Source organism: Ursus americanus, chromosome 30 (assembly GCF_024610735.1).
Source record: "Ursus americanus isolate L20-20 chromosome 30, mUrsAme1.1.p, whole genome shotgun sequence".
Taxonomy (NCBI): Eukaryota; Metazoa; Chordata; class Mammalia; order Carnivora; family Ursidae; genus Ursus; species Ursus americanus.
In genome coordinates, this window is record NC_142156.1 from 4624600 (window position 1) to 4651215 (window position 26616).

Sequence of the window (26616 nt, forward strand, 5' to 3'; positions counted from 1 at the left end):
AGTTCAGATTTCTGCATGCCTGCGGACGCACTCTTGACATGCCTCTCCTGGCATGTGGCTCCTTCACAGCATAAGCCTCCGGTCTGGTCATGGTCGCTTCCTCCTCACCAGGGCTATAAAGGGCCAGGCTTGGGCATCTCCTACTTCTGCTGTTCTCGGCTCCCTTCCTCTTCCCACATCCCACCTGCCCTCCCAGGCCACCCCTTCTCTCAAGCTGCCCGTGACTGTTCCTCCATTCTTTCCAGCATACCCCTTACTCTTTGCACTGTGGGTGTTAAGCATTTAAAGGCATTTAGCTTTGCCTGAATCTCATTGCCTTTAGGGTTAAGGTCTCATGCATATATCTGTGTTCTCACTAACTTAGCGTTTCTCTAAATGTGTCCCCATGAAACAGCGTGATTGTAGTATACTCAAAATGGGCTTATAATCAAAGGGTTGGAAATGCTGGTGTTTGCAAAGGTTGAAAACCTTTTGTTTTTTAAACCATAGGCCTCTGCAAAGCTTTAATTTCCGAAACCAAATCCTGAATTCCTATGGAATGTTCCTCAGTGTTAGTTACTTGTACAAGACTCTGTTTTTAATCTCTCAAGCATAGTGTCCTGCAGGACATGGTTTCCAGAAGGGCTGCTGTAATTGGCTTAGGCTCTGGAAGGGTGGGAACCACATTGTCCTCCACTGTGGATCCCCACGTTAGCTGAGTGCAGTCATATCTGAGTAAACTCTTGGGACATTGTTTAAAAACTTTTTTATTGTTGGAAAAATTTATATATAATTCACCATTTAAGTCATTTTAAGGGATACGATTCAGAGGAATTTAGTATATTCACAGTGTGCATCCATCACCGTCCTCTGATTCCAGAACATTTTCGTTACCCCAAGAGGAAACCCTGGCCCCATCAAGCAGTCACTCCCCAGCAATCACAAATCTGCTTTCTGTTCCTATGGATTTGCCTGTTCTGGACAATCTCCTATCCGTGGAACCGTAGATACAAGGTCTTAGACCTGCAGCATACCTCTGCTCCCCCAATGTAGCTCTTCTTCACTGGCCAAACCTCATTCATGTGTAAGTAACAAAAACCAGCTCTCCACCTGGAAACCTCCAGTCGTGTGGCCAGGTTAAAAATACCATGGACTGCTGTGGGAAAGGGTCAGTGGTGTGGTTGCCATTGCCATGATTGGGCCTGGGATTTTAGGACGTCCACTTGAACCAGGCAGGGAGCCCCTTCCTGGTGGGGGAGGTGACAGGCTGTTGGCACAATTGGCTTATCACCCTTGCCCATGCCCTCTCCAGTCAGAGGTCTGCATTCAGGCGGCTCGTCATTTAATAAAACCACCAAACGTGCTAGAGTGGCCTGGGTTCTTCAGGGGCGGAATCTTCATTTGTCTTCTGGGCACGATCATCAAGCCTGAGGACTCAGGCAAATATTGGATGTCCCGGGGCTGTCTGTCTCACGCGTTGGAATTCGCAGGGGATGGGTTATTCCTCACCTGCCAGAGAGAACTGCTGGCCGCCCCTGTAGCACCCTGTGGCCACCCGCCTCATGGGCTTGTGCAGCCCCCTCCTGTTGCTCCATCGAATTGCCAGGATTCTCTCATTGTCTGGGCTGCACCCTTCACTCCTCCACTCTTGATGCCTCTCGAGGCCGGGCGCACCACTGTGCAGCCCGTCTGCCTGGAGTAGCTGTTTTCAGTGCGCCATTCTTCCGCCCAAGAACCTGTATTGTCTTGGTGTCCAAACCCCCTTTCTAGTTTTAGCCTGTCTCTCTCCTTCTCGATGTAGACTGTGGTCCTTCATACTTATCAGACAGGTCTTGTTCCTCTTCCCCCTCCAGCCTCTGGCTCCTCCACCCCAGCCTGGGAACCACTGCCTGCTCTCCTTTTTCCTTGACCAGTGTGGCTCTTCCTTGACGCTTGGCTCACAGCTCAGCACTCACACAGGGCTTTCCTGAACATTCCAGCCGCTCTTGCTGCCTACACTACGTTCATATTGCAACTCTAGTACCACAGAATTTAGAGCTCGCAACATTTTTTCCTCAAGATTTAATCATTTGGTCTTTCCCTCCCGGTCAGATGACTAGGTCTTAGAGGAAGGGATGGTAAAGTTAAGCAAGTGGAGTGGGGAAGCACCAGACTGCGAATCTGAGGGCCAGGTCACCTGTGGGTGCAGCCACGCACTGGCTCTGTTGTCTTGGAAAAGCTACTTCTCTTGGACTTCCGTTCTTACCTATAAAATGAGTGGGGGATAAAGAGAATGCTTTAGTTTCCTATTTGTTCCTCTAAGAAGTTGCAGTAAACTTAGTGGCTTAAAGCAACACAAATTCATTCTCTTAGCGTTCTGGAGGTCAGAAGTCGGAAATGGCTCTGTAGGTGACATTTCTCTTGGAGGCTCTAGGGAGACTCTGTTTCTTGTCTTTTCCAGCTTTTGCAGGCCGGCCTTGGAGGATATCATTCTGTCAACCACAGTGGGGTCTTAGGTCTCTGGTGTTCGAGTTACGTAAAGACTTCAGCACTGGGTTAGACTCATTAATTTCTTGATAAGTTAGTTTATCTACAAGGATTTCCTCTTCTCAGATTGTTACTGGGGATTCTAGAGCCGGATAAGACTCATTGATAGAACTGTGAGCGCAGACTTCAGGATTATTCTTAGACTTCCACCGACTGCACTTTTACTGGCAAAAAATTGGTGATGCTCTTTTTCCCGTTTTTGATTTCCTGCTTTGCCCGTTTTGAAGAAATCCTCAAAGAATTTCACCCGTTCCCCAGTAGCCAGGGGTGGCCTTTTAAACAGCTTGTTAATTATACTGGTGATTCTGCCGTATGTCTGGTGGTCTTTCCATAAATTCCTGAATGTGTTTCCAGGTCCTCCTGCATAACTTGCCGTAGATGTGGTGTTAAGGTTTAGAAGCCAAATATTCTAGGATAACTAACCTAGCTAATTTCATCTGTAACTGCTGCTAAATATTACGGTATTTCACAGGAATTTAGATGGGCATTTATATGGGAGTTATGTGATTTCTCTTGCCGTGCGTCCCATCGGCTGGTGTCCACCTTGCGTGGCGACCACTTAGAAAGCAGTGAGAAAGCGGGGTGCTCGGCTGGCTCGGTCAGCGGAGCATGCGCCTCTTGATCTCGGGGTCATGGGTTTGTGCCCCACATTCACTGTAGAGATGACTTAAATAAATAAACTAAAAAAAAAAAAAAGGGCAGTGAGAAAGCATCTGTAAAATCCACCCCCCCCATTTAATTTTAAGTTTTGAAATTACTTTTCGTTACTGAGTCTGAGACATTTACAGTGTGGGTCAAGCCCATCTACAGCCTACGTATTGAAGCTTTCTTTCTACTTCGCCTCCTAGATGCACCCACTGGGCCTGTGTAATAACAACGATGAAGAGGACTTGTATGAATACGGCTGGGTAGGCGTGGTGAAGCTGGAACAGCCAGAATTGGACCCGAAACCATGCCTCACTGTCCTGGGCAAGGTAAGATCCAGGCCCTCTGAATCACTCCGCTTCCGACTGGTGTTCTCTGCTTTCCCATTTCCTCAGTTCCTCGCCTAGTTGGTTACAGAGAAGAGCCGTGCAGGCACAGCACTCTTTCCCAGCTGAATTGTGCGGGCTGAGGACTCAGACATGTCCTGTGGTGGCCCTTCTGGGGGGCTTCTGAGCTTGGACTCTGATGGGAGCCTACTAGGCTCAGAGTCGGCTCCACGTCTAGTCACTCTGTGACTCAAGGCAAGTCACTTCCCCTCAAGGAGTCTCAGTTTCTTACCTGTGAAATGGGTTAATAATAGAGATTCACAATACCTTCAACCCTTGGGGACAGAGCTTTCAGAAATCTGAGATTTGGGGAGTTTAGAAAGGTATTAAGGCTCTACATATTTTATGTTAAGTGACTCCCAGGAGGTCTGTGGCCGTTCTCAGTAATTAAACACACTCGTATTTGTATAGCAAACGATATGGATAGTCACATTAAGTGGGATAACTAAAATCGAAATAGCCTCATGTGAGTTCAGGGCAGCTTTGCCTCTAAATGAGTTCAGGTCCATTAAGTTTTGCTGCCAAGTAAGTTATGGAAAAACTTCTGGGTTTTAGAGCTTTTTTGGTTTCAGAATGGCAGACAGCAATTATGGTCCTATATTAGAACTTACCTCATAGGATGGTTAGGAGGTGAGATGAGATGCAGACAGCCCGCAGAGTAAGCTCTCAAAAAATGTTTGCTGCCATTGGCTGCTGTCATCCCGCGTAGAAGTACTAAAAAAGACTCGTGAGCCGAGAGGGGTCAGCATTATCTCTGGCTGCAGGGTTAAGATAGAAATAAATTTATTTGGGGAAACTATGCATCAATGATCTTAAAATATGACAGATGACAATCTGTTGTAAACTGGATCATTTTGTTAAAGGGAAAGGTTTAGAGAAAGTTATTAGCATTTTAGTTGGAGAAAAGGTGGTCTCTCCTAAGGATAGTATGAGTGCCTGGATATATATATATTTTTAATAATCTCAGAAGCTGCCGTCTAGGTACCATGAGGAGACAGCTGGGAAAAAAACAGTCCTGATTCCTGACCTCTTGAGGACCCAGGCGAGAGAAGAGGTGGTTTTGAGGCAGGGTGCGTAACGGGGAGCCTTTCTTGGGCTTGAAGATGTCCCAGCCAGAGTCTCCTGAAAGACTTTCGATCCAGGAGACTGTTACAGGTCTCATCTGTGATTTTCATGTCCCACTTGTCTTCCGAAGCTTCTGCACGCTTGTCAAGCTCTCTGGCTCTTTTATAGGGGGGAAAAAACCAACCCAGGAATTATTACCTGTTTGGTTTACAGTTCATGAAGTCAAATCAAGGTGTTTTAGGTGACCCAGGCCCTGATACTTCATCGTTTAAATAGTTGGCCAGAACTGCTTCATGATGTGAGGAGAGCAGCGACCCCTGTGAGAATACGTCAGTGTTTTCCTAGGAGAAAGGCCAGCTACATCCAAAGGTTAGGAACACTGCCTTCCTTGTAGGTAGTACACTCCTCGTATAATATTTTCTCCTCAGCAACTTGGCCTGATTTGCTTTGCCCCCGTCCAGTGGAGCTGTACCTTTTGTGTCTCTAAGTGGGTTAGAACAGGGCTCCCAGGGACGCCCCATTGTTCTTCCATGGCTTAGTGGTGTTGAAGTCACTCAGAGAACCCAACTGTTTCTTTCTCTACCTGGAACAACCTTGTAGCGGTTTTGCGTGAAGAGTTTTGTACGGTTTGGCCTGCTAGCCTGCAAAGCCGGGGGGAATAAAAACCCTAGACATATATTGAATCATTAAGTGCTTCTCGGGTTTATTCATTCACCAAATATTTATCGAATGCAGAAGCTAAGCGTGCGGTCCCACCTGCTTGCAAGCAACAGCCCTCTCCTCCCCCCCCCCCCCCCACGTTTCTGTTTGGAAAGGCTGTGTGGTGGCCAGGCAGTATTTACACGTGGTTAGTTTCTGAAATTTGGCTTAACACCTGAGTAAAATCATTAGCAAAAATGCTTGGGCCGGACAAAGCAAGACAGTTTCACGTTTGTTTAGAGCCCGGGTCTGTACAGGAGCTGTGATGACTCATGCAGCACCCCCCCCACCCCCGCTTTCCTTTTTTTCTTTCTCCCTTCCTTCCTTCCTTCCTCTTTCTTTTCCTTTCTCATTTTAAAGTGTAATTGTTCTCAGCTTCGATTTTATTAACTTTGCTAACTGCACTTTCCCTTTTTTTTGAGCCCCTAGCAAGAGACTAGGATAGAGAAAAGCGAAGTGATCCTTGTGGGCAGTCCTGTCTCCTGCAGATAGCTTGCTTTTTCTCTCATTTCTTCGCTCTCGGTGGCTATGGCAAGAAGGCGGTGGGCAGTGGAGAAAAGCACAAAAGGAAGAAACTGTAGCCAAGTCAACGTGGGGGTGGGAGGAGGGACTCCTCCATATAGATGTTGAGACTTGCTGAAAACCATTGAAGGGAGGACTCTGTCAGGCATTCGGAAAAGCCTGTGGGAGAACGGGGGAGGGCCAGACACAGACCCCTCTCCCTCCCCCACCCTCCACCCTCGTCACCTACCCGCCCACAGAAAATGCCATGGGGCGAAATGTTTAAACAAGAGAGGAATGTCCTAAATTAAAAAACTGTAAATGCCTCTCCAGGAGTTCAAATAAAGTTTCATTTTAAAAGCAAAAGACATAAACTCATCACCTTGGTTTATTACTGAATGCTTTTGAACCCCTCAGAAGGGAACACTATAAACTCATGAGAGAAAAATGATTTATGATCCCCTCCTTATAATCTTTTCGATTCTGCAGGAGGCAGGGCAGACAGTAGGATCAGCTAGGGAGGCAGAGTTGGGGTGAGAGGGAGCCCCCCACGGGGATATAGCCAGCAAGGGCACCAGGCCAGGCCCTGCATCACACCAGGCGAGGAACAAATCTCTCGGCTTTCTGGGCCTCTCTTTTTCACTTCATATTAAGAGGATGTTATGGGCTCCTTACTCTTCCAATATTTTTAGCTTCTGTGTCTTTTAAAATCTTCCCTTGAGGTTCTAGTTTGAGGAGATTCTCTTTGCATCATTGAAAGGCAGACGTGGTTACCTGTGACAGTTTAAGTGCTAGGAAATTAAAATAGAATAAAATGACATTTCTGAGGCGCTTGCTGCTGAAAGTAAGGGTCTTAAACCAACCCCAAAGTGCAGGAATCTATGTTTATGCCCTGGGCATTTTAACCCTTCAATTCAAACAGTGTTTATTAAGCATCTTATGGGACGGGGAAGAAGTTTGAAGGTTGACTTTCCTGGCTTCGGTTCCTGTGACCCGTCCATGTAATGGAGGGTCTCATGGCAGGAACACACAGGACGAGATGGAGTTTCTAACAAAGCCCGCCTGGCCCAGATTCCAGAAATGGAGGCAGAATAAACCTCCTCTCCCCCTCCTCCCCCGTTGGAGTGGAGCCGTAGGGAGGGTGTTGAAAGACAGTCCGGTCAACAGGCGTGGACTGGCTCTTTCTGGTCCCTAGGAGGACAGTGGGAGGCAATTCATGAAAAGACAAGGAAGGCAGGTAATTTCAGGGCAAAGAGACCCAGCTCTGGCAGTGACCTCAGAAAGGTAACTTCAGTTCAGGGGCCCTTGGGCTCCTCCTTGGGGATTGTGCTGCCTTTGTCATCGCGTTGGGAGTCCTGCGAGATGTTTGGGGAGAACGCCTGTCGGGAACGTAAAAGCAGCCGTCATGTGTTGGGTGCTCGCTGAGCGCTAGGAGCTTTCCACGCAGCATCTTTCATTGTCAGACTGACTCTGAGAGCGTGTCCAGATTCCCGTTTTACAACGAGGAAATCGAGTCCCAGAGACATTCTCTATGTAACCTAAGACCAAACGGCTCCCAAGTAGCTGACCTGAGATCTGAGATAAAGACCGTTCTACTGTCTCATCCATGTTAGTTTCTTCCCCTTGCCCCCTGTTGTCTTCACCAGTTAGTAAATAAAAACCGGGTGCTCTCCGGTAGCTACTGGCTTGGTTAGGGCTGTTGGTTCCACTTAACAGAGACCTAGCTTGAACTGCGTTGAGCCAAAAAGGGATGGGCTCTTGAGGCTCCTGGGTGGCATCAGGGAACCCGTGAGAGGTGCTGCCAGTCTTCTAGAACAGCCGACTCTGGGGCTCAGTGCCAGTGGCTCCTTCCCAAGTCTTCTGTATACCTGCTTTTATTCCTCTCTCTCTCTTTGCACCTGCTGGGTAGGAGACATAGCCCCCCAGTATCCCTGGGCCTGACACTCTCTTGGTTTCGAGCCTGAAGGATTCCAGAAAAAGGATTCATTGGCCCATCTTGGATCTGGTGGTCACTTTTAGTCTGGACAGCTGTGATCTGGGTCTGGGAACGCACAAAACTTAGCTTCCAGCCCAGCCATGTGTGGGGAGTGGGAGGAAGAAGTGCTCTCCAGAAGAAAGCTGGTGGGGGGCAGTGCTGGCTACCATCCTTAAACAGCCCCCTTGTAGCCACTAGGTCATATATGGGATCATTAACCGGTGGGTGATGTCCTCCATTTATCCTGAGTCATTCAGGCAGGCACCAAGGGGAAGGGACTTCTCTGGTTCCCGTGTACTATGAAGAGTTCGTTCCTCTCCTTGCCCTGAGCCGAGGCCTAATCCCTAGTACAGACAGTAATTGTGAGGAGAGAAGAGTCCATCGGGCAGGAGGGGTCAGATGGGTTTCACAGAAAGGGGCTGTATGAGTCCGGGAGAGATGGGGGAATAAGCTCCAGGGAGAGGTCAGAAAGCAAGCAAGCAAGCGGTTCTTCAAGAGGCATTGAAAGTTGCTGGGAAAGGAAGAGGCTTTCAGGTTAAGGAGTGTAGTCTTCATTCCTTAGTCTGGTTGGAGAGGGAAGGATCAGGTTATTCTTCGCTGGTGGGTGTTTCTGGGAAGTGAGTGGTGCCCAGACGTCAGTTCTTGTCAATGCTTTGGTGAGGTTCAAGCCAGTGGCATTGCTGAGGACACCTCTGTTTGCCTTCTTATTTCCCCAGTCTGTTCACCTGCTCTTTTTGTGTTTTCACATTTAGGCAAAGGTGACGTGTAGAGGCAGTGTGGCCAATAGTGTGTGCCAGGGTGGAAAGCTGCTCTGGTCTATAATCCCAGCTCTTCTGATAGGCAGCGGGGCACCCAGAAGGAGGGATGGGGGGAAGACTGAACCCTTACGTTCCCTCCACCAACCCACATCCAGCCCTCAGAGTGTCTTGGTAACTGCTTCGCAAAGAATGAATAAAGACCCTAGAAGCCAAAGTGACTGGAAAGTTAGAAAAAAGAGTCAAAGGAACTTAATTTTCTCAGGATGGTTGGGAGGAGAGGGAGCCTATCATGGTTGGGACTTGGGTTTAGACATCAGACTGACTTGAATTTAAGCTCCAGTTCCAACCCTATAATCCTTGTGACCTGACCCGTCCTTGGGCCCCTCGGCACGTTTCCATGTCCTCAGTGGGAACAGCACCTAAAGGAGACAGTGTGTGTCAGGTGCTGGTCATGGTACAACTGGAAACACTAAATAAAACATAAGCCCCCGTGGCCCATCTTCTCCCTCCCGTGTTCCCCTTCAGTTTCTTTCAGTGCTCAAAATGCTATTACTTAAATAGTCAGCGGTGGTTGCCAGGGGCTGCGGAGAGGGGAAGATGAGGAGTTCAGTGGGGACAGAGTTTCAGGAAGAAGATGAGAAAGTTCTGGAGGTGGAGAGTGGTGACGGTGGCACAAATCCGTTAATGTACTTAATGCCACTGGATTGTACACTTAAGAATAGTTAAAATGGTAAGTTTTATGTTATGTATGTTTTCCCACAGTAAAGAAAAAGTGTATTACTTCAGCATTTCACAGTATATGAAGTTTAATGGCAGTGGGTATAAAGGAAGCATTTCATTCCTGATGCGATGGCGCATAATCCCATCACGAGTGCTTATTGCTTCTGCTGGGGTCCTGGGGGAAAGCAAACCCGGCATCTCATAAGATGTGTTCTAGAGGATCCAGGAGCAGTGAGGACAGAGACCGTATCCCCCTTTGTACATCAGGCTACCCCCAGGAAAATTTCTTTCAAAGAGCGACTCCCGCAGTAGGGAATTCAGGAAAAACAGATTTCTTTGTATTCTCTTTTCACACTATAGCGGAAAGCAGGAAAATGACACTAACTGCAATCCAAAGATGCTTGAGTTTCTTCACCAAATATTAAGCAGACCCTGATATATAATACAGTGATAGGCAGTAGCTGGTGCTTAATGGACGAGGAATAATCCAGAAAGGGCACCGTCACCCCATGATGATGAATGGCCAAGCCTTTCTGCACTGGCTGGGGCTTTTCTTTTCTGGGCATTTCACTGGTGAAAGTCAAAGCTGGTAAAATCATGCTATAGGGGTTGATCTAGCCCGGCAGTTCTCGCAGTGTGGTCAGGGGACCCTTCGGGATTCCCACAGATGGCCCCACAAGACCAGAGCTGTTTTCATAATAACACTAAGATGTCACTTGGTGAATCTCTCATCCCCTCACAAGTGTATGGTGCGGTTCTCCAGAGGCATCGTTTTGCGTGGTGACTTCATCGTTCTGTCAGCTAAGGGAAGCTATGCTCGTATATTCCGTGTTTTAAGGATTTCTCAGTTTTGGGGCACTTGGCTGACTCAGTTGGTAATGCATGTGACTCTTGATCTCAAGGCGGTGAGTTTGACCCCACATTGGGTATAGAATTTACTTAAAAATAAATATTTTTCGGTTTTAATTCTTAATATGGTAAATATCAATAGATACAAACCCACAGAAACAGAAGTTCTGAATGGGGTTCTGAATGTTTGAGAATATAAGAGGAGACCTGAGATTTGAGTGCACTGAACCAGCATGACATCCCCACCGTAAGATCATCAGAGCTAGAGCTTGGCTGAGGGAAAAGCCGTGTTGTCAGATTAGTAGAGGGGCACTTGGGTGGCTCAGTCGGTTAAGCCTCTGACTCTCGATTTCGGCTCAGGTCATGATCTCAGGGTCATGGGATTGAGACCCTCATCGGGCTCTGCAATGGGCGTGGAGCCAGCTTAAGATTCTCTCTCTCCTTTCCTTTTGCCCCCCTCCCCACTGCGCTCATTCTCTCTCTCTAAAAAAAAAATAAAAATAAAAAATGAAGTTAGCAGAAATGAGCAGAAACTAGAGGACGATGCAGTAACTAGAGGTGAATGTGTTGTCATGAAATTATTCCGTAGTATCGGAGTCCGAAGAGTGTAGGTTCTGAAGTTTATAAAATTAGAATAAAACCGATGGGCTGCTGTTTTCCATATTTAGTAACAACTAAACAATGAATTTTAAGAACTTAAGTAAAAAAGATCTTACTATTTTGAGGCTTGCTTTGGGGTATAACCTTCAGCCTTGACCTTCGATAACAAGGTTTAACTAGATAGGCCTTTGCTTAAGGCGAAAACGTGTGGGAACATGAGTCAAACTGCAGGGTTGTTCAAGAGCCTGTGGGTGTGTGTGTGGTGGGCGGGGGGGGGGGGGGGGACTTATCCTTCAGCCTGCCCTTCTCACTGGGGATTTGGGTCACAGACATGCATTTCCTCAGGTACCTGAGTGCCCTGGTCCATAGGCCAAGCTCCGCTCAGCACTCCTGAGTGTGAGATTCCCGTCTCCAGCGGGATGGTGGGACTGGGGTCTGACTCGCTGTGGGAAAGGGGAGAAGGCGGGAGACTTAACAGGGTCTCGGGTGGCTGCTCCCCCGAAACAGGTGTTGGCCTCCTCCATTCAGGAAAGCGCATGGGGCATGGGGCACTGTGACTGCGTGCATTGCCAGGGTATCCCGGGAACATCCGGTGCTTGGGGATACTTGTGTCAAACCTTCTCAGACAGAGCATGTTATCTGAGTCCTCTTATTACAGTGGTTCTCACCTGGAGATGTGCCCTCCCTCCCAGCCCTGGGGACATGGAGCCACGTCTGGAGACATTTTTGTCTCCCTCCCTCGCAGGAGGGATTGGGGGGGGGGGAATTGGGGTGCTACTGGTACCTAGTGGCTAGAACATTCTACAATGCCCAGGGAAGCCCCCCACAACAAAGAACCATCTGGCCCCAAATGTCAGTACTGTCACAGATGAGACACCGTGTCTTATGATGGACAAATTTTCTCTCCCTAAGAAGATCTTAAATTCTACTTCTTCCTCCTTCCTTCCCGTCCCCACTGCCCTCTAGTAGAATGACAGGTTCATGGTAGCCTTTGTGGTATGTTCTGGTGAGGTGCGTGTTCAGTGTTCAAGCACATCCATTGTTTCCATGGAAGGAATGCAGAGAGCCCAGATCTTGAAGCCATATGGCCTGGGTGCAAATGGCGCTGCTTCTAGCCCGTAGAAGCTGAGTACCATTGGCCCGTCAGTCTCTCTTCACCTCCATTTCTCCGTATCCCCCTCTGTCAAGATAGTTGTGGTGATTTAAAAAATGATGTATGTCAAGTTTTGGGAATGTCTGAATTCTCCACAAATCTCAGTTTCCTTCCTTCTCTAAACTTGCTCCTACCAAGCAGATGAAAGCCCTTTTCCTAAGGTGAGCTGAGGTGGGTTTGTTGTTGGAGAGGAAGTTTGGAAGGCTCTTTGGATTTATTTTAAGGAACACTTGGGTAAATACCTCCCATATTTGGTTAAAAAGGAAAGCAGGAAAGGAACTTAGTAAAAGAAATCAGATCAGGAGGAAAAGATTGGCATGATATGAATGGAAAAAGGAAAAACTCAGGGAATACCAACTTTTCTTCTAAGGTCACGTGTCTGATGTGAAAATCACACACTCTTAATTTGATGCTTTTCTTCTCTACCTAAATCTTCCAGGAACCTCTTGGTTAAAAGGCTATATTAAGCACAATACCTTTTTTTTTTTTTAAAGTAGACCCACGACATTTTCAGCTATAAAAGGCTAACCATAGCCATTATTTGAAATCCACTGAGAGGCTTAAGGGAATTTGAAGATAGAGTGAGTGAGCAGAACAGATAACGTGTCTGCCAATCCGAGGAGCACAGTCTGCTGGCCACCTCCTTGGACGGGGAAAAGCCTGGCTCGTGGACACTCCTTCTGGCCATTGTCCCCTCCCATTGAACCAGACTCTCAGCTGAGCAAGGGCCACAAATAAGGCTGTTCTAGGAAACTGGGGGTGGTGTTACGGGCTAGCGGAAAAGCCCATCAAAAATAGCTAATGTTCTTGTCAACTTTTGAGAGGCCATTTTGAAGTATAAAAAAGTTAGAACCCAACATAATAAGTTACTGTAATATGTCTAATACCAATCCCATGTCGGGTGACCTGAATCTCTCATACCTGGAGATAAGCCCCAAAGTCCCATCTGCTCTCTGTTCTCAGAGGGGTCTTGCACATGCCTGGTCACGTGTGTGAGTTAGTCCAAATAAGCAACAGTGGGCTCTCAGTCACTCGAAAGTGTTTCTGGCCTTGGCCATGGGCATTTCACATTTTGGGGGCTGTTTCGATAGTGGCTACGTGTAATTGGTTTACTGTCTGCCGAGCCCCTGGCAAACCTGCACACCAGGTTGGACCATTGCACATTTTAGGGCACTTACGTTGCACCTGTGCAGGAGAGGACCAGCGGCCTGGGCAGAGATCCCCCCTGCGTGCAGAAGCAGGAGGAATGGGGATGTTGATGAGATCCCGGCTGCTAATCTTGGTCACAAGACCATTGTAGGCTGCAGACGAATGCAATTTCTTTTCCTTAATCTGTCTTTCATGTTTGTTTTCTTTCCAAAAAGCACCATATTTTATTTGATGAAAGGTACCATTTCTGTTCTGGTGCTCTTGTTTTCCAAATCAGACATGGGGTTGTGTGTTGTGACTAATGCTTTTTGTGCTCGGTTTTAAGTTGGAGGCAGTCTAAACAATTCCTTTGGGATACTGAAATACTTTAAATTCTGCATCTTTTTTGCTAGTTATAAAAATAATAAGAGTTTCAACACATTCCAGTTGTCCTAAGCATTGCTGGATAAAATAAAAGTCTAGTTAGTCTAAAGAACTCGGACTATTTCTTGGGATGTGTAAAAGGCCCTCGGCTTTCACTATTACACATTAACCTAATGCTGGTGGATTTTCACAAATGTATCAACTCTTAAATGAACTCTTAAATGAAAAGAATGTGAAATATGCAAAGAACTTTTGTTACCTTGGCTTGATTTTCAGAAACCGAATTTTAAAGTCTTTAACTTGAAAAGCTTTCTTTTTCATCTCTTCATAAATATAGTAGTTTGGTTTTTAAAAGTGAGTTATTTTCTTAGTGTTTTTCATTTTTTCAGAGTTTCAACTGATAGAATCTTAACAGTGTTTATAAACCCTAATTTTAAAAGTATACCCAAAATTATAGCATTAATTTATTTTACTATTTTTGTAACGAACAGAATTTTCTGGCTCCTTTGTCTTTTTTTTTTTAAGTGTGTAAGCAGTATAATAATTTTTTTAAAAGACTTTATTTGTCAGAGAGAGCGAGCACACACAGGCAGGGGGAGTGGCAGGTAGAGGAAGAAGCAGGCTCCCCCCTGAGCAGGGAGCCGGATGCGGGACTCAGTCCTGGGACTCTGGGATGGCAACCTGAGCCGGAGGCAGTTACTTAACCGACTGAGCTACCCAGCCGTCCCAAGCAGTATAATAATTTTGACCACCATTTTTCTATTCCTGGTGCCAAGAACAGTGCCAAGCACGTATAGTAGGCAGTCAGTTTAAATGTTCATTGCATGAAACAGTTAATTGTGGGGAATTTGAAAATAGAAGGGAAAAAAAATCTGTCTCTTTTAACATAAGTACTCTCACTTTTAGTTTATTCCCTTCCAGTGTTCTTCTCTGAACCTGATTTCTAATGTAATTATTATGAAGGTACACACATCTATTCGGCCTCTCAAACTTAATAATATATAGTAGTCATTTTACCAATTTGCTATTATTTTCATAACCTATCATTTTTAATGGCTGCTTACTAGGACAGTAGGATATTCCATGATCTAGTTGACCATTTACCCCAGGGTTCAGTGTTTAAACTGATTCTGTTTTATTTCTAATCCTTACAAATAAACCACACTGAAACCTTTCTCTATGTAGTAGGGTGGGCTTTTTTTTTTTTCCTTCTCTTTGAATTATTCCCTTATGGTAATATTTGAGGAGGAAATTGCAGATCAAAGGATATGAACATTTTTTATGACTCTTGATGCAAACAGTTACAAATTGCTTTCCAGGAAAGTTGCTCAGTTTACCGTACCAAAAAAAAAAAAAAAAGAGTCATTTTTCACATAGACAATGCTAATAACATGGACATTATCATTAATATTTTTTTTTAGTAATTTGAAAGGTAAAAATAGTACTTTATTGTTTTTATTGGCATGTCCTTGATTATTGGCAAATCTTAAGCTCTAAGTAAGCTTTTTTCCATCTACTAATTACATTTCCTGTCTTGTGAATTTTCTATTCTGGTCCCTTGCTCATTTATAAGGATGGATTTTAATGTAGATTTTTTTTTGTTTTAAGATTTATTTCTTTATTTGAGACAGAGACAGAGCATGAGCAGGAAGGTGGGGGGCGAGGGGCAGGGAGAGACAGAGGGAGAGAGAGAGAAGCAGGCTCCCCACTGAGCAAGGAGCCTGATATGGAGCTCGATCCATCCCAGGACCCTGGGATCAGGGCCTGAGCAGAAGGCAGACACTTAACTGACTCAGCCACCCAGCTACCCCAATTTTTTTTTTTATAGTGATGTATTCATTCTTTGTCATTTGGAATATTTAACTCTCCCTTTTATTTTCTTATCTTTATTTGCTTAGCTTTCTTGGCATGCAGGAGTTTAAAAAGTTGACGTGATCATGATTCCTTAATGATTCCTTCTCTTGCTGCTAAACTTAATGATTCTGTTACCTCTCTTGCAAACTTGGAGTCATTTTTGCCTTTTCTACTTTTTCTATGATCACTGTTTTCCTTTTAATGTATTACAGCTTTAAATCACTCAAAATTTATTTTGATGTGTAATATCAGGAAGTGTCTAAGTAGAGTCTCTCAAGGTTCCTCCAACCCCTTTTAAGTCATTTCCTTCATTTTATGTATCTTTCTCCTTGAAAAAAGTAATATAGTCTGTTTTGCTGAATTCTAGAGTAAGGTCATATTTTCCATTATCTACTGTCAAGTAAATTCTGTATCCCTTTTTGGGTCAGTACCACACTGTTTTAATTTTTGTTGTTTTAAAACCTATATCCAGAGTTAAGTGAAATATGCTTGTATGAACTCATTGAAAAGAATTCTCTGGTAAATCAACAAAGCAGATGCCTGTTTGTGCTATTCTTTAGACCGGGGAATCCTAATTAATCATCGTCCTCTCCCACCCAATACATCATATCCCTGCCCCAACTCTGTCAGCCTGGGGAGTTGCTTTCAGAATCTGTGTTCATTGTCGTGATTGCCATAATCAAGTTTCACTCCATTCCAGCATGCACACATAATTTTTTTTTTTTAAGTAGGCTCCACACCCAGTGCAGGGCTCGAACTCAGGATCCCGAGATCAGGAGTTGCATGCTCTACCAACTGAGCCAGCCAGGCGCCCCAGTGCGCACATAATTTTTTATTAGGAAATGTACACTGTGGCTAAAACCAGCTACACAACCTATTTCAACTTCAGGTTGCCCAAGATTGTTTCACCACCAGAACTTTCCTACCCAGTTCTGTTCTGGAAATATGCGTTCAGATGGACTCTAGACAGAAGCAGGAAAGAAATGACTAATCAGGTTGTTCTCACATGAAGGCTTATTCATTTTTTTTCAGTGTACAGTTGTTTTTAGTATATTCATAGAATTGTGTCACCATCACCACCATCAATTTTAGTATTTTCATATTCTTTGTATATCAGAGATACAAGTCTTACAAATATATGAATGTTTTCATCATCCCCAGAAGAAGTCCCTTACCCTTTTGCAGTCATTTCCCTTTCCTTCTGGACATTTCTTACCAGTGGAATCATTCAGTATGTGGTCTTTGGTGTCTGGTGTCTTTCAGTCAGCATTCTGTTGTCAGGGTCCTTCCATGCTGCAGCATGCATCGGTATGTCCTTTTTTTAGAGGAGATTTTATTTATTGGAGAGAGAGAAAGCGTGCACAAGTGGGGGGAGGGGCATTGGAGAGGGAGAAGCAGACTCCCTGCTGAGCAGGGAGCCCCAAGCGGGGCGATGCCGGGACCCTCAGATCATGACCCAAGCCGGAGGCAGACCCTCAACCGACTGAGACACCCAGGCACCCCCAGTATGTCATTTTTTAAATTGCCAAATAATATTCCCTTGTATGTTGTTTATTGCTTGCTTATTTATCAGTGAATGGACATTTAGATTGTTTCAACATTTTGATTATTAAGAATAATACTCTTGTGACCATTTGTTTACCAGAGTTTGTGTAGACATAGGATTTCATTTCTTTGGGGCAAATAACTAAGAGTGGAATTGCTGGGTCATAGGGTAACAATGTTTAACCTTTTGAGGAACTGCCAGACTGTTTCCCAAAGCGGCCACACATTCTACATTACCACCAGCAGTGTATGATTTTTCCACATCCTAGCCAAGCCTTGTTATTATCTGTCTTTTTGATTACAGTCATTCTAGTGGGTATGAAACGGTATCTCATTGTGGTTTTGACTTGCATTTCCCTGATGGTGAATAATGTTGAGTGTCTTTTCATGTGCTTATTGAAAGTTTGTATATCTTCTCTGGAGCAGTGTCTATTCAGATCCTTTGTCCATTTTTTAAAAGTTGGTGATTTATCTACTGTTGAGTTGTAAGGGTTCCTTATATATCCTAGATATGCACCCCTTATCAGCTATATGATTTGTAAATATTTTCTCCCGTTCTGTGAGTTTTCTTCTTACTTTCTTGGTGGTGGCCTTTACTATGCAAAAAATTTAAATTCTGACGAAGTCTAGCTGATCCATTTTTTCTTTGGTTGCTTGTGGTATCCTATCTTAAAAACCATTGGAAGGCTCATTGTCTCACTGAGACCTCATACTTGTCCTTACCGTGGTAGTCTACGTGGTCTCATACTTAAGGGTCTTCTAGGATTTATAATAAAGAATTGATTCTCTCTTTCCCAGTAGAGGCTTTAAGTTAGCAGAGGGCCAGGAAGCATTGGTCTCTCTCCATTGCTGGCCCTGCTTTCCTGGATACTTTGATTTCACCTGGGACATCTGAGTCACAACGGTCTCCACATATCCTGTGGCAGGAGGATGAGAGACCGCTAGGCAGGCCAGTGGTCAGACCTTCAGTTCCAGCTTTACTAGCTGAATGGCTGGGTTGAAAATATGGAAAGACAGCAGAGCTACTGCCCAGCCTCCTCCTTGTTTTTATTTTATTTTATTTTATTTTATTTTATTTTATTTTATTTTATTTATTTTATTTTATTTTATTTTATTTTATTTTTTATTTTTAGCTAATAATGGTTCTGGAAGACACTGGCCTAGACACTTCCTAGAATCCTAGCAAGTGCCCATGAATGCAGATGCTCCTGCTGACCGGCCCTAGGGACCCGATTTCTTACAGCTTTAAGATTATATTCCATCACGTCTAAGTAGGGAAGACAAGACAGTCTGTCAAAATAAAGGTAGAGAGGAACCGTTTTTGAAATGTGACAGAAAGGATGTAGGCGAGTGACAGCTGTCAGTAAGACTCCCACCCCCACTGTGCTTTTTAGTACCTTTGAAAAGATAACAGCTCAAAGAGCCCGTTTTAGAATGTTCAGTATCTAGCAAGTGTTTCCAAAATAATTTTTCTCTCAAAGGTCTGCTGATGAGCCCCAGACTGAAAATAATTCCTTTCATTAATGGCTGGGCTCCTCAGAAGGGGGTGTAGGTCCCTTTGGGGGTCATCAACCAGGATTCTGTGCTCCTAAAAACAGCACCGACGGGCAGTGCAACTCAACCTTCTGTTGAGTTCTACCCAGAGACCACAGCCTGTCTGGAAGGTCTGACTTCGGGCCACTCAGCCTTGGCAAGTGCGTGCTTCAGAGAGCACCTGGCAGGAACGGGAGCTGACAGACAGGTGCACGTGGCAAGGGGAGACGGTTGTGCAGCGGCTTCACACTTACTGGAACTGAGACTGGTTTCCCAAGTTCTTTTTCATGATGCCAGAAGCACCAAGAAAAGGCCCCCCCCCAAAAAAAATTGCAGTTATTCTGGGTCATTCATATCATCCGAAATACTCTTTGTTTGAGCACGGCGTGTTTCCTGTCATACAGTCTTCAGTCCTGCTGGTATTACAGTGCTGTTGGCTTTTATAACACGATTGCGATACCAAAAAAAAAAAAAATAAGTGTAGTTGGCTACCATACAGAATTTTGACTTGGCATGGAAATGGACTCTTCCCTAAAGGTCAAAATAGAATCAGTTTGTTTTGCAAAAGGATTACCTGTGGAATTGCTTTCAACTGTTCACAACACCCCACCAACTCCACTCTGCCTGCCGCACACCCCCCCCCACCGCCCAAAAAGACAAACGCACTCTACCCCCATCTCTTCAGAAGCAGTTGTATTGTTTAAAGCTGCATCTCCGACCAGGCCCCCACCCTCTTCATCCCTCTGCGCGCTTGTTGTCTGTGCTTAGGTTGTGCTGTCTTCTGTGAATAAGAGAAAATAAGAAAATTGCCTATTTCAGGCAATGCAGGTGTGTTTCAGAGATTTAGAGTTAAGAAGTCAAGTAAATATTTTGGCAGCCCAACAAAGGTAAGAAAGGGAGAACGCACCTAATGGGCTTCTCAAATTACAGGCCTGTCCAAACACTGCTTTCCTCCAGAGACACTGGTCAGGGCCGGAGGCCGCCTTGCGGGGTGATGGCTGCAAGGCCCCGCTGAGAAGCAGACTTGCTTCTGTCTCGGGTCCTTGCTGGCCTTGTGCCAGATGGGACACTTGGACTTTGATCCAGTCCCACCCCAGAGAGAAGATATTCATCAGTAAATGGGAGATCTGTCCTCCTCCACAGATTCTAATCATAATGCTTCCTCTTCCTGGCAGAAGAAATTCCCAGATAGCTTTTTCTGCCCTTTTAAATTGGAACCCTGAAGAAACGGGGCACAGACTCTCGGAAACCGGCCTCAGTGTAATTTCATCCATCTCTGGGCCTGGGAGGCCGGCAGCTGTGAAAAGAGGGCCGGGACACAGCATGTCTCGGGCCGCTAGTCTTTTGGGCTCAGGATCCGGGCATCCAAGTACCTCCCGAGCCTGCCAGTCTAGGTGGCTTCCCTGTTGCCTGGTTTAAGAATAGAGCCATCCCAGAAGGAGGGAGCTCTGACCTGCTAGTGCCGTGTCTCCGTCAAGCTGTGCTTTGTGTCTCTTCTAACAGAAGGGCAGACATAAAAGCTGCCTCTCTTCCTTGCCCTCCCCCAGTGGCTTCCACCGGATCACCTTGGCAGGGCCTCATCCGAGGAGGGCGAGCAGGCGGGCAGGGAGGAGGGAGGAGGGTGGCGGCTGCACTGGCGGCTCCTTTGATCACCTCCCGCCCGGTTCCAGGCCCTGCCGCCAGCAGGCCAGCCAAAGGCCTGGCTCTACTGATCTGATGAGGTGCTGAATAGGACCCGAGGGGCAATGACGGGAGCGAGAAGAAAGCCTCGAATGAAAAGGAAACCCCGTGAACCTGCTCGGCTTCATTGGCCAGATTTTCCTACCAGGGAGCCGCTCAGTTCCTGCCAGCCCGGGCTGCCCGCCCCTCACCCTGGCCCCTCCTGTCTCTGCTTTTCAGACCCTGTGTGTGTTTTGTGTTTGAATCACGGCTGCTCTCCCTGGTTCTCAGGCTGGGAACCCACTGCGCCTGTTTCCATGGTCACTGGGAAGCTCTTAGCGCCATGTGCTTCAAAGGGAACCTTTCCCCTCCCAGCGCTTGCTGCTGCCTGCCCCAGGCGGCCACACAATGAGCGGCTCCTCCGAGCCAGGCCTCTGACCCTTGCGTGCCAGGAGGAAAACCTTGCCTTTGCCGACTGAGGCTGTGTCACCTCCCAGAAATCCCCCTCATCTGAGCGTGTACATGTGCACGCACCATGGCCCATGGGTCTCCCATGTGCCCTTGTAGGTTTTGATGGGGTATGGAGATTCTAGGTTGGTCAGAGTTTGGGAGTCTTTCTGAAATTAAAGAAAAGAGCAAAGCCTAAGCCCCTTAGAGGAGAAGAGGTGGCCTCCTTTGGGACGGGAGAGGGGAAAGAAGAAGAAGAAGATTTGGATTGCGACAGGTAGTGGACCCAGACACCATGTGGAACTTTCTCAGCTAGCCGGGGGTCTTTGGGGCCAGCAGACGATGGAATCAGGATATGTGCTCACTCCTCCTGGGCCACAGATGCCTGTGCAGTGGCCACCAGGTTTGAAGTTGGTTTTTGCTCGTTTATTGAACAATGCAGAGGAATGAAGCCTCTCACATCTGTTTGGAGAAAATCAGTGGTTTCATGATCTTGGGGGGCTGCTACCTGATGATGCTGGAGTTAAAATATCAATGTCCCGTGGAGAGCTTATATTTTAGATGCCAGGGCAGCCCCCTTGCTTGGAGCTCAGGGTGTTCGTTTCTGCCTCGGGCTTACTGAACTACAGAGAGCATGTGTGGGAAATTGGAGGTTTCTTGAACCGTCAGTTTCCTACCAGTCTTTACCTTTTGTAATATTTTGGTCCTCTCTCCTCTTTTTCTTTTGCTCATTTTGCCCTTCTATGAAAACTCTGTTTCTTTTTTACAAAACTATCTGAAATTGTACCTCTCTCACTTGTATGCTCAATGAGGAAGGGCCTATGGGGATGACACAGTTTCTCTATATTAAAAAATGTCACCACCACCATGTCCCTTTTGGTGGGCAGAGTCCATGCTCCAAATCAAATTCTTACTAGTGGGAGTTGAAGATCCTAGACTGTTCAGAGCCCGGCTGTGGAGTCTGGCGTTGGCTGATGTTGTGTGCTCTCTGTGGAGGTGATGACTTCCCTCACTCCGTGTTCTGAGCTAACTCCTCCAGATTCTTGCCCTGACTTGACATGCAGAAATGAACAGTGGCGTGATTTACTTTAGCTCTTTTAGGTATCAGGCACGTGTCTTGAAGAAACTAGGAAAGAGGGGTTGGGGTCCAGATTCACTTGAACCTTTTGGGCTTTATATCTTTCCTTTCTCCCCACTGTCAAGCCTGTCTAACTTGGACATGGCACTTCAAAGCTTAAAGAATGGGTACCCATTTCTTTCTGCGTGTCTTCGGGACAGAGCTAAGTGGGGGAGGGGCATGGGATGGACTGGGTACTGTTGGGATCCGTGCAGGTGCAGAGTACATTGGTAATGACCTTGGCTTGAATGTAGTGGCTCTTCAGAAGAAGGTTATTGGTTTTTTATCAGTCACGCCAACGACTATTCTTGTTGGCAGCTTTACTAGAAGGATTAAGAAGTTAGATGTCTCTCACCACTCACAAGTGATTCTCCAGTTGAGTTCTTTCTGTGGCAGTGATAATCAAGATGGCCAGTTAATCTGTTTTGTTAACCAAGAAGGTTTAGTCAGCTGTTGGGCTGGGGTTTGTAGTTTAAGGTATGAATGTGTATGGGATATTGAATTTACCTGATATTTCAAAACTACAGCTACCCAAACACTTCTTTGCCTTGGTTGCCCTGGTCCCTTGAGGTTCCCCAGGCAGCTCTGGAGTGTCCACGGCGCTCCAGCCACCCTTTTAGGCATGACAAGGCCATCGTGGGGAGAGAATTGGGAGGGACTCCTTCAGGTCTGGGTTTAGACACCACTTTGTCCTGGAATTCTCTCTGGACCAGTAGTGCATTTGCAAGGAAGGCTTCACCAAAGGGAAGAAACTGAACTTTCAAGAATGGATGGGCTTGGGGTAAGGAAGGGATGGAGGGGGACGTCAGGAGCAGGGCCAGCAGGAGCAGAAACAGCGCACGGTATATCCCAGGGCCAGTCAGAAAGAGTGATTTGATGGGGCCTCTTGGTTTTATCAGGCAGACGATCCCTTTGGCAGAGAAGGCATTTCCAGGGAATCTTTCAAGAGGGGCGCAAAATAGGAGCGTGCAGCGTGTTCCCAGCAGAGGGAATAGGACGTGCTTAGGTCTAGAAATAGATTGCCAGTTTGGACATTTCTGTGATGTTGCCGTAGATTGCTGTTCTATGGCAATTTAAGTAAAGAGAGGGATAAAACTTAGTGTATTAGAGACCTTAAAATATAAAATCCAAGAGAATTTTTACAGGAATGAGCTAAAGTGGTACTTGGTGGAACTTGCCCAGTCAACATACAACATAAACAGGACTCCAGTTTTCCTTCTCTGTGTGCGAATTCTCTTCATCCTGAATCCCACCCCCCTCTAAATTGCGGTTCAGTATAGATAACTGAAAGTTACCGTTTTAACCATTTTTAAGTGTACAATTCTGTGGCATTAAGTGCATTCACATTGTTGTGCAGCCATCACCACCATCCATCTCCTGAATCTTTCATCTTCTCCACCTGCAACTGTCTCATTAAACACTAACTCCCCATTCCCTCTCCCCCAGCTCCTGGCACCCACCATTCTCCTCTCTGTCTCCTCACCTGACTACTCTAGGTATCTCATATAAGTTGGAATCATATAAAATTTGTCCTTTTGTAAGCTTTCCATTTAGCATGATGTCTTCCAGATTCATCCATGTTATAACGTGTATCAGAATTTCCTTCCTTTTTGTGGTTGAATAGTAGTCCATTGTATGCATATGCCACATTTGTTCATGCGTGCATTTGTCAATGGACATTTAGGTTGTTTCCACCTTTTGGCTGTTGTGATTGTGGACACAGGTATACAGATGTTTAAGACTCTTCTTTCTTCTCTCTCTCCCTCTCACTCTTTTTTTTTTTTTTTTTTTAAGATTTATTTCTTTATTTTAGAGAGAGAGCATGAGTTGGGGTTGGGGCAGAGGGAGAGAGTCCTCAAGCAGATTCCCTGCTGAGTGCAGAGCCAACATGGGCCCAGTCCCATGACCTGTGAGATCATGACCTGAGCCGAAACCAAGAGTCATCCAGGCACCCCAAGAATTTCAGTTCTTTTGGATATGTACCCAGAAATGGAATCGTGGGATCATATGGTACTCCATGCTTAATTCTTTGAGGAATCGCCATACCATTTTCCACAATAGTTGCGCCATTTCACATTCTCACCAGCGATATACGAGGATTTCAGTTTCTCCACATCCTGTCAGCGCTTCTTGTAGTCTGATAGGATTGTTTTTTGTTTTTGTTTTTGTTTTTAGTAGCCATCTTAAGAGGGGTGTGAGGTGGTTTCTCATTGCAGTTTGACTTGCGTATTCCTAATGACTAATGATGTTGAGCATCTTTTCATGTGCTTATTGGCTATTTGTATCTTCTTCAGAGGACCACTCAAGCCCATTGTTCACCTTTTAATCAAGTTGTTTGTTTTGTTGTTGTTGAGTTCCGGGGTTCTTTATATATTCTAGATATTAACCCCTTCTCTGGTATATGATTTGCAGATATTTTCTCCTATTTCGTGGGTCCCTTTTCACTCTGTTGATAGTATCCTTTGATTAAAACAGAAGTTTTTAATCTTGATGAAATCCACTTTTTTCTGTGTTTTATTTTTTTTCCTCTTGTTGCCTGTACGTTTGGTGTCTCCTCTGTGGGGATTGCTCCTTAATTCATCTTCATATAACTTTTTTTTTCCCCCACACATAGACGGTTATACAGACATATCTTACTACTCACCCTTGGTTTGTGATTTACTCTTGCCCTGAGAATTGCAGAAAGAAAGAGAAATCTTGCTTCTTGGGCCAGGCTCTTGATATGTTAGAAGATGTGCTGTTGTGGATACAGAAAACGCTAGGAACCGCACAGAAGGTGCCCTAGGCTGGCCACAGGGGTCCAGCAAGCTGGCTACACTATTCTGTGGTGAACCTCTTGCAAATGGGGATCTCCTGTCCGCCTCCATGGCCAGCTGCCACCAGCCCCACGGTGTGAATGGCAAGGAAGTGGGGGCTGGCGGCTGGCTGGACTCCAGGATGCAGCCTTTGCTGGCGGAGAACCAAGGCAGTGGGGGAAAAACACTCTTGTGTATGAGAGAAATAATGCTAGCTCCAAAACCTATAATTCCCAAGTTTAAAAAAAAAAAAAAGAAAGAAAGAAAGAAAAAAAAAGAAAAAAGATTTTTCAACCAAACTGTGCTTTTATCTTTGGATTCTGAATGGGAGATTGTTCACACAGCTAAGCTGGCTGCAGAAGCCAGGCCAGTTAAAACAATATGCAGGCAGCTCTACTCCAAGTAACCAGAAACTGTTGGCTCAGAGGAGCCTGAACCGAGGAACCAACCTGCTGGGAGAGGTTTTCCAAGTAACTCCAAGCAACGGCCTGAATGTAAATCCTCCTGCTGGGGAATGGCACTTTGGCAAATGAAGACCCTAATTAGAGATGGAAGGGTTTCTATTTTGTTTTTCTTTAATCCTTACCCTGGGGCCTTTGCAGGGCCGCCATGTCTCTGCTTGTGTGCAAAGAAATTTCCAGCTTCTCTTTGTAACAAGATCCTCTTTTGGGAAAGAAGCAACAAGCCGACAATGTGGGCCCACCACAGCCGGGGGACCCTGCCACCAGCTTAACCCAAAACAAAGAGCTTGGTCTGGGCCCGAGAGGCTGGGTCACCTGGATTGGCCGGTCGTTTGAAGTTCTCGGCCAAGTTGGATCTTATAGTGCCCCCCAACCCCCGCCCTATGAGACACTTAAATCCATGCTTAGACTGCACATGAAGTTTCTTAAAGCCCCAAAGGGGAACAGAAGTGTGAACAAAATGTAAAGCAGTTAAGGGAGAACTGTAGCTCTGAGGCGCCAAGGCCAAGGTCAGATTTGAAATGGGTGGCGGGTCCCTCCTACCTCTTCAGCCTTCCACATGATTCTTTGCCTGTTTGATCTAGGCAGTGAAGTGGAGGGGCTGTGCTCTTTTTTCAAATTGTTAGTCCCCCAGATGGGCACAGGTATCACATGAATGGAGAAGCTGCACGCACCGGTTCCGTTGAGTTTAACTCTGCTGTGGGTATATCATTGACTCACCCAGGTACCCTCAAGGGCTTAGAACTGATGGTCTCGCTCTTTTTAATTTCTCTTTGGTCCTAGAAAGGTGAATGAGCTGTGTTCTCTGGGTCCAGAGTATCAGGCTGTCAGTTAATCATAGAACTAGTTTTAGACAGTTCTGGATAAAAAGTAAGTATGACTGAAGGGCCTTTTCCGCCTTTCGGGATAGTTTTTCCTCGAGACAGCCATCAGTCAGTCCTTCACGTTGGTAAGTGTGGGAAGGGTGCTTGAGAATTTTGTGTGCCCGCGTATTTTACATATTACCAGAGGGCTGTTAGCTTCTTTGTTGCCAGGTTTGCTGCTGGTTACAGGATGCTTGTGCCCAAGTGACTTCAAAAATTTGTGAGGGGAAATTACGCATGTTTGAGTCACATGTAGGAAGGATGCTTCTCCTGGGCAGCTGCTCCATGCTGAGCCCCAGGCTGGGCTTGTCCACAAAGAGTCTTCTTTACTGTTCACAAGTCTGTGAGCTGGGCAGTCCTCTATGTTAAGATGAATGCACTGAGTCTCAGGGGAAGGGACTTAGCTGCAGCCACCACACGTGGCTCCGTCCACGCCCCAAGTTAACTTCAGAACAGCTCGCTCTGGGCCACCTCATTTCTTCTTTGCACATCGGTTCTGTCCTTTGAACTTAGAAGGTGAGCCTACAGATGGTGGTGGTTCCACATCTGCATAGGTAAAAGGACAGACCGACAGATTCCTAACCAAGAGTCTCCCCCCCGCCGCTGCCCATCCCCCCCCCCCACCGCCGCCCCCCATTGGTGGGGAGCGCAGTGCTGCCGAAGAGCCACCCATTCCTGGTTGGCATGTGCTGGACGGATGTGTCTGCTGCATTTATTTCCCAGAAGTCCTCAGCTTGCTCATACTGTCTAAAGTTAGGTTTCAGGGAATCCCAAGATGTTTCTTTTTCAGCTCTATGCTTGTGGTTAAGCCACTGCAGCTCTTTGGAGAAAAATGGCCCAATCTGTTTGCTGCCTGGCAAAACAAGGGCCGTGAAGTGCTGTGACCTCAGTGCTAGTAACTGTCCCTGTTCCAGCTTCTCCTCCTTGGTTTAATTTGCAGTGGGGTTTGTAGAAACTACTTAAAGTCAGTGGAA

At 46.0% G+C, this 26616-nt stretch overlaps 1 protein-coding gene across 2 annotated transcripts in view; it reads left to right on the forward strand.

Annotated features, from left to right (window-relative positions):
- The window catches only part of ZNRF3 (zinc and ring finger 3), a 151922-nt gene that overhangs the window by 88126 nt on the left and 37180 nt on the right, over positions 1–26616 (forward strand). Inside the window, exon 2 of one of the 2 annotated variants that reach the window (XM_045791251.2) lies at positions 3354–3479. In XM_045791251.2, the coding sequence (XP_045647207.1) occupies positions 3354–3479 (126 nt within the window). Of the gene's footprint in view, positions 1–3353; positions 3480–10977; positions 25729–26616 lie in introns of those variants that run through there. The other variant, XM_087857194.1, reaches the window with a different exon arrangement.